Below are 8,628 nucleotides of genomic sequence, written 5' to 3'. Positions count from 1 at the left end.
CTATCACAGCGTTCGAACAGGCCGTCTTCCAGGATTTGGAAACATGCCAAGAACCTACCTGATTTGGGAATTTCAGCACTGCTGAGTATCAAGCCCTTCAAGATCTGCAAAATAACTCAGACATCACAATCAAACCTGCAGACAAGGGTGGGGGCATAGTGATACAAAATACCGTAGACTATGACAAAGTCTGCCAAGATCTCCTCAATGATAAGAGAAACTACACCCCTTAACAAAAGACCCCACAGCTGAACTGCAAATCCGGATCATCCATCTAGTGAAAAGAGCGGAAGAAAATGGGCATTTATCCAAGAATGAAGCAGATTTCCTGAGTGCCAGTGACAACATCATTCCATATTTCAACACACTGCCTAAAACCTATAAAACAGACTACCGCCACCAGGACGACCTATCGTCTCTGGTATTGGCTCTCTGCTCGAACCGCTATCACGTTTCTGTGACCATTTTCTTAAACCAATTGTCCAGAACACTCCCACTTATCTGAAGGACACTAAGAGCCTTCTAATCACTTACAGGAAGTGACCTTTGAGGAGAACACAGTGACACTGGTTACCTTAGACATCGAGAGTTTGTACACCAGCATTCCCAAGGACGATACCATCAAAGTCCTGGGGTCTGCTCTGGACTCAATCACATGGGACCACCAGACATAAAAGTCCTTTATCCTCGATTGTGCAACTATAGCCCTCAAAGAGAATTTCTTCTCTTATAAAGGGCAACTCTTCGTACAAAGCACAGGGACTTCCATGGGCAGCGCCTTCGCCCCAAAGTGTGGTGGGCTGTATGTCTCAGACTTCGAGGCTAAATATATCCTACCATCGAATGGGCTTTTCTCCTCCTTTATCCAACTGTGGAGGAGATACATCGATGATGTTCTCTTGATCTAGATGGGTAGCGATCATCATTTAGAAGATTTTCTCAAATGGATCAACACCCTGGATCTCAATTTGAAATTTACCCACACTGTGACCAAGTCTGAGGTTGTGTTCCTCGATGGGACCATCTCCGTCGCGGGCACACGCCTAACTACAAAAGCCATTACAAACCAACGGCAAAAAATAACCTACTGGAATTCAGCAGTTTCTATCCAAGCCCCCTTAGAGAGAATTTACCGTATGGCCAGTATCTAAGAATCAGACGGAACTGCAGTGATGCAAAAGACTTCAACGAACAATCGGCTGGCCTTACAAAAAAGCTACAAGCAAGAGGATATCCTACAACAACTCTGGATAAGGGCTACAAACAGGCACGCAACCAACCCCCTAACCTGTGTCACTACTTACAGCAGTCTCTCAATCCTAATGGAAAATTCAATCAACTAAAACTGGAGAATTATCTCCAGCATTAACAACACATGGGAGAAACCACTCTTCTCCTTCAAGAAAGGACGAAGTTTGAGGGACTCACTAGTCCACACGCGTCCTAAAGAAAGTATGCCATCAGGGACTCAATCTATCACTGACACCTGGGGTATGGTAAAAATTGTGGGACACTTTCCGTCCTCTGACTGTAGTGTTTGTCATCTGATGACTGCATCCAAGCAGCTATCTCTTGAACAAGGAAAAGTATGGACCCAGAGAGTCCATACTAACTGTAATTCAACAAATGTCATCTACCTAATCACTTGCCCCTGTGGTTTGCGCTACATAGGAATGACCACCCGTAAGATCAAGCAAAGAATATGCGAGCATAGGAGTAACATCAGGTGTCGGAAAACAACCACCAAAATGAGCAGTCATTTCCTACAGTCAAACCATACCACCAATGATCTACGGTGGTCTATTGTTGAACAGATCAATGGAGGCAACAACATCTCCCAGAGACTCTTCGAAAAAGAACAAAGATGGGTGTACCGTTTGGGCACCCATATCAATGGCCTAAATGATGACATTCCTTGGGGCTTAGTTCTTAAATAATGAATTCCAAACCCTGAATCTACTACTCCTAAATGTAGCCATTTATCATGTATAGACATGTATATACATAGGCGTGCAATGCCTGCACCCCCTGTCCGTAAATTTACCTTTTTGCCACATTGTATCCCCTCCTTTCTTAACAAACTTTATTAGTGGAGTCAGCATTCCCTTATTACTCACTTTTTTGTAGGCATAATTATTAACACAACTGATATGCCTATATTTTTCACAACCGCTAATCAGTGGACTTCGCTAATCAGTGGACTTTGTATGTCAGAGCCTCTCACTAGGCTTCATATCACTGCCGTATCAACCCAGTGGTTCTACTCCCATAATCTTGCGCTTTGTCACTCAACAGCGTGTTTATAAAGATATCCGATAATCGTTTGCGTCATGCGGATACTCGCGCCTCTTCAGCCTAACGCTTCGCGGTCTAGTTGTCTTTAGAAGCACTGCCCGTGTTCGCTTAGTCTGATTGGCCCGTTCCTGTCCGCATGACCTTCCAGGGCGATTCCCGTGTGATGCGTTCGTGCCGCCTTCATTCCAATTGGCCGACGCGTATCATCACGCACACGCCTGCACTCTAACCACGCCCTCCTCGGAAGGAAAGCACATAACACGTTGCACTCTTATACAGCTTCACCGGAGCCCGTATCCATCTTCGGGATCCGGTTTGCGAGGGTAGAGGCAGGTTTCCAGAGGGTGCCTGGCGTCGAGGGCGTAAGTCTAGCACCCTCCACCAACGCGCTATGCAGATCCTCTTCACTAAAGTACAGTGTGTTTAAACTGTTGGAATATGTCTTTTTCTCTTTCCTAAGGGTGTGCCAATTACGCCATCACACCCTTCCCGTGATCCATGATGAACTTTCTTCTCACCATCCAAGTGAGACATTTTATTCCTGATTTCTGTGCTGTCTTCAGGCGGGGTCACTGGCTATTTTGGTCCATTGATCCTTTTTCCACAAGCGCCAATATTTGTGTGGGGGCTACACGGCATGTGAATTTTGCTGCATTTACCATCAGTAGTCCACTTCACCCCTTGGCGTTGCTGTATATTTCCCTGGACTTAGTATGGTGCTAACAATATCGCTGTATCGCCATGCACTGTCCTCTCACAACAACTGGAGAACTGTAGATATACCCTTGAACATAGAATAACTTTTAATTGTTTGTTCTGTCTCTTATATGTAATGTCTCTGTCGCTTTTTCTCCACAAGTGCATTATACACTAATTTTAAGGTCTCCCAAATTGTGAGTACCATAGGAGGCTGGCCCTCCTTCCACATGTACTTTTTGTCACTATTTTTACTTTCACGTCCCTAGGTTAGGGTGGGCCTTAGCGTGTCCATACCACCGGGGTTTAGTCCACATTTGTCCTGATGAATGCCTTTTTAAATTCACACCGTTTCAAGGCAGAAACATGTTGACTGATTATTAAGATATTGGAAATAACCAAACAATCTATTTGGCCTGTTTTCCAACACTTTACTTTTAATATGTCCAAGTGATCAAACTTTTAAAAAATAATTGATACACTGCAGACATTTTTAACCATCACTATCACTTTAAATCACTCACTTCACGTCTATTCACAAAAACCTGCTCCGCAGTTAATCTGGCATTGAAGCACACTGGGGAGGCACTCGGCCTCTCCAGTGGGGACCGATGATGAAGCATGTCACCAACCAGGTTGGTGAGTGAGGGCTTGCCATACATACCCGAGTGGGGTTGTGTATCCGTTCCATATTTTTGCTCCTTTCTGTTATATAAGCTTTATTTCTGGACACTCTTTTCTTGTTGAAATAAGTATAACCGGGGACTAAGAGTGTTTCCGTATTCTCCCTACCTCTCTTTTTGTTGATTTGTTCATATATTCAAATGTTCCCATATATTTAAAGTTAAACATACAAATTACATTTAAATGCCTTAAATAAATCCCAAATTTGTATTTCAAAACATAGAGGCATATCATCAACAACCGGCGATAATTATCAATAAGTGCACTTAGCTCTAGGATATTTATCGGCGGCTATCACTTGTTTATATCACGGAGATGTCACGCTATAAGCGATGCTTATCTCCAGAGCAATAAAAATAACTGAGTTAGCTGCCAAATGTGCAATTATCGCTGGGATTCCAGCGATAATCGCACAACGTTTAGCGCTATGTTGTTGATAGGGCAGGGCATACTTAACCATGATATCCACCTTCCATTGGATATCATGGCTAAGTCAAACTAAAAGCAGGTGTAAGGAAAGTAGCGATAACCGCGATTAGCGCTACTTCACTATGCTTGTTAGCGTGCCCATTGATAATTGGAGAAATGTCGGTAAGCGACATTTCTCCAGTTATTTTGCGACGGAACGTCCACATTGCATCTCATTAGAGATGCAAAGGGAGGCATAGGAGAAAAAGGGTGCTAACATGTGAATATGCATGTTAGCACCCTCTTGTTGAGTGGGCGAAAACATTATCTCCGCTTTTCTCGCTTTTAAAGCCAAAAAAGCAGAGATAATGCCTTTGATGATATGCCCATTACTTTGTAAAATGTTAATTTGCTGAGACACTAAAATATAAAATCAGGTTTTAATGTAAATATGCTGCTTTTATTAACATTTCTGAAAGCATTCCTATTTTGGAAAAAATACTATAATTAAATGGGTGTTTGTTTGGAAATATTTTTTTTAAAATAGCATTCATCTAAAACATTAGCAACTAGATTGAATTTTGGAAGGACATCACAAGCAGTTCCCGATCAATACATCAGTGAATGTAATTGTAGTACAATAATAGTTTGGAAAAATACTGTCTTCTAAATTGGTTTGGCACCTTTATCATTATGCAGCCTGCTTGCAGTATCATACATTACGTTTGCTTTCTTTGATTTGCTTAGAGCCTTTTTAAACTCTGTATTTTTCAAACAGTATATAATTGGGTTACACAGTGGAGTAACAGCTACATAGGACATAGACATTATTTTGCTTTCCTTATTTGAATATGTGGATATCGGCCGCATGTACAAAGAACAGAGCGATGCATACAATAAAACAACCACAGTGAGGTGGGAGGCACATGTGGAGAAGGCCTTCTCCTTCCCACTCTTGGATTTGATTTTCATAATTGAAGCAGCAACTTTAATATAAGATATGATGATTAAAATGAATGACATCATTCCTATTACAGCTCCACAGATGTAAATGAGTCTCTCATTGTTGAAAATGTCACTGCAAGAAATCTTCAACAAGGCAATCAGATCACAAAAAAAGTGGGTAATTGTGTGGGATTTGCAGAAAGACAGCTTGGTCAAAAGCACAATATGTGGAGCTGCATTTAGAAGCCCAACACCCCAGCTTCCAGCAGCCAACCACATGCACACAGCCTTGTTCATGATGGTCATGTATCGCAGAGGATTGCAGATAGCGACATACCGATCATAAGCCATGACTGTGAGGAGAAGGACTTCAACTGTTACCATGTCTAGGAAAAAAAACAGCTGTACTAGACATTCAGTAAATGACACCAATGTGCCCTCCAGAAAGAAGTGGGCCAGCAACTTTGGAAAAAGGACTGAAACGTAACAAATATCAAGGAAGGACAAATGTGTCAGGAAGAAGTACATAGGTGTCTGCAGATGTGCGTTTAAGTAAATTGTTGTCAGGATAAGAAGATTTCCTGCTAAAGTTAACAGATAAACTATTAAAAATGCAACAAAAAGTGGAATTTGCAACTGCGGAATATCCGAAAATCCAACGATTAAAAAATATTCAGTTGAGCTCAGATTTTCTTTATTCATTGATCCCGAAATGCAGCAATGATAGAAATTAAAGATAATCTGTGGATAAAATTATGTGAAGTTAATTGATTTGATTGATTAATACTTGCCATTAACAAATGAAACATTGTGAGCACAGAATTACTATTCTAACATGTATACTATTGATTGGTCTCCTCTAATCTTGATTGTAATTGCACTTTTTTTTACATGGTTTCTTCTTATACCTGAATCACTGAATGTGCCACAGGGTACAGCAGTTAGCATTCTTCAACCAGAGGTCAACAGGAAAATGTTGTATTTACACTAACAGTTACATATGACATTTAAGTACTGATTGCTAGAGTAAGTAGAAATGTTTCCTTCAATGAATCAGAACAATCAGTAACTTATGCAGTGCATCCTTTCATCTCTGTTCAATAATTAAATAATCTGCAGTCTCTAGTACTTCCTTTAATACCAGTCTGTATTCAAACAGTTAGAGCTATATACAACTCTAAAACAAATGTCTTTTCAATAAAACACAAAGCCTGATTAAGTTTGGTGGAGCAAGAGCTCTGCCCTAAAGTGGCGGCACTCCTACTTACCACACTGGCAGCGTCCTGGCTTCTAAATGATGATGGACATTTGTTCTGCGTACAGTTACTGGCAACCATGTATGGGGCAATCTGCAAGACATGGCGAAAGTCGGCGGGGACAACAATGCAAAAAGAAAAACACTTCTCCATGTTTAGGCCAATTCTTTGTGTTTGCTTTTTTCAATATGTTAATGGATATGAAAAAGAGGAACACAGCAACAGGGCAGTTTTGCTGAACTTACACCTGCAGCAGCATCAGACGCACCTTTGTCAATACAATCTATCCGACGTTAGAGTCACATCTGATCTAAATGGCATGCTTGCCTCACTAGCTGATGCCAGCAACATCATAACCACCACCTATAGGGATGTTTGTAAGAGTCACTGAGAAGATTTAAAAAATACATGTACATTTTGTGGCTTAACCAGTAGTAACCGCTTTAGGAATTTTTTTGCTGATCCTAAAGGGCCTTCCTTAGCAGCTTTGAATTTATTATCTGAATGTGAGAATATTACACCCTTTCTGAATGATGCAATTGGGTTCCCACTTTGATTTGTATGAGTTTTAGACAACTTTGTTCTTCTCCTAATGACCCTTTGCAATGCCTCTATTCTCCCGTCATCAGTCCTGAGTTTTGGAAACAGGTGTTACCTCTATTTAAAAATTCATACTGCAGACTGTACAGAACCTCCTAATTATCATAGTTTTATCTCACTCCTGTTCTCTAAACTCATGGAGAAAGCTGTCAATCAAATGATTTCAGACTACTTTGAACTCAATTCTAAAGTGACATCTTTCAGTTGGTCTTCTGCCACAGTCCTGTGACCGCTTCGTTGCTACTGATGATCTCAAGATCTGTTTTGCCCCTGTCCTACTCGATATCTTGTTGACAAAGTGACTCATTGTGACTTAACTCAATCATAAAGGTCAACTCTCAGCAATACCCACCATATATGGTACTCAAGGAACATGCACACTCATCTCCAGTATTTAAGGAAAGATGTTGACTGCCTGTTTCAGGAACTATATTGCCATGAGGTGTATGTAAAATGGGCTGTTTTTTCCTTTTACCTGTTACAGGTAATTAGTAGTGACTCAATACATGACTGTACTGTATTTTTCCCCATTTTCATTATGTTGAACGACATTTGAATTCCCCTCTATCCACGCCAGACAGACAGGGGTCTGTCCCCCTTAAACTTCAGTCTGTCACTGTTGATCTGTGCTCCAAAGGTGTCCTTGGGGAATCAATTCGATATTATGTGGTTGCTCTCAGTATTAAGAGTGACTGGCTCTCGTGTTCTTGCCCTGACTCCAAAGAAATCTGCAAGACTTACAACAAGAGTAGTGTTTCCCAGACACCTCCTCATCACCCAGACCAACAAAATAAGCCACAGACAAGTCCAAAGTAAATTTCAAGATAAGTCAGAGAAAGACCAAATCACATTAGCTGCTCCACCTCTCCAACTACTTTAGACACATGTCCGCTCAAACCTCTGGCTAAGGCAAACACCTTCAATTAGTACTTCCAATGCTCACTTGGTGTGATACTGACTCTGTCTCTTTGACAGTAGACAAAAACTGGAACCATTTGTCTCTGGTTGTGCTGCTGTATGGCTAAGAGAGCCAAGAACAGTAAAGAAGAAGCATCAGTCAGGCTGAAACTTGTGGTAGCAAGACTTTTATATGAGTGTTAATCTGGCTGCTGAGGAGGTCCCATCTTGATGTAGACTGATGGATCGCTCCACCAATCCTTGCTACTCTGGACTGTTGACCAAGCATCCACTACTAATTGCAATTATCACTGTGAGTAAACTCACTCTACAGGCGTTGTGTTGAAGCTTGTGCTTCCAAGCAGTAACTCAATAAAAAATTACTGCAAAGATTATGAGAACACTGCTCTTTTTCATGCCAATTTGCAAGGACTGCAATGATCTTTCTCTTAACCACATGATGTATGACACTCTCCAGGGCTGTGAAGAGCAACAACAGTGTGAAAAGAGTGGGGTTTAAAGTGACAAGCTACAATATTAGGCCACGTAATTGGAGGAAGAGTTGCTGCAGTGGCCCCACCCACTTCATGGATCTGCTGTCAAGGCACATCTGTCAACATTGATATCAACCCTTGAAGTAAAGACACACAGACAAAGGACTCACTGCCAGATTCATCAAAGACCCGTTTTGCGAGTCTATAATAGCGATTCATAAGGAATCGCTATTAATGACTTGCAAAACGGGATTCATGTAGGAATTCAAAAAATATTGCGATTCCTACATGTTCCTTATTTGCGTTTAGCAAATTGCTAATCGCAAATAAGGAATAACTCCCCATTCATTCCT

The 8,628-nt window shown here is 41.2% G+C and overlaps 1 protein-coding gene across 1 annotated transcript; it reads right to left on the bottom strand.

Moving 5' to 3' along the window:
* Positions 1 to 4,749: 4,749 nt before the first annotated feature.
* LOC144769818 (olfactory receptor 1G1-like) lies at positions 4,750 to 5,730 on the bottom strand. The gene has a single exon (XM_078654005.1). It carries the CDS (start codon positions 5,728 to 5,730, stop codon positions 4,750 to 4,752), a length of 981 nt encoding a protein of 326 aa, XP_078510131.1.
* Positions 5,731 to 8,628: the final 2,898 nt, after the last annotated feature.

Source organism: Lissotriton helveticus, chromosome 7 (genome assembly GCF_964261635.1).
Source record: "Lissotriton helveticus chromosome 7, aLisHel1.1, whole genome shotgun sequence".
Taxonomy (NCBI): domain Eukaryota; kingdom Metazoa; phylum Chordata; class Amphibia; order Caudata; family Salamandridae; genus Lissotriton; species Lissotriton helveticus.
Note: the sequence above shows the minus strand (reverse complement) of the source record. Positions and strands in the feature narration are given on the sequence as shown.

What these genes read in the sequence shown, in the direction of transcription:
- LOC144769818 (XM_078654005.1), bottom strand. Translation starts at nt 5,730, where the DNA reads ATGAATAAAGAAAATCTGAGCTCAACTGAATATTTTTTAATCGTTGGA.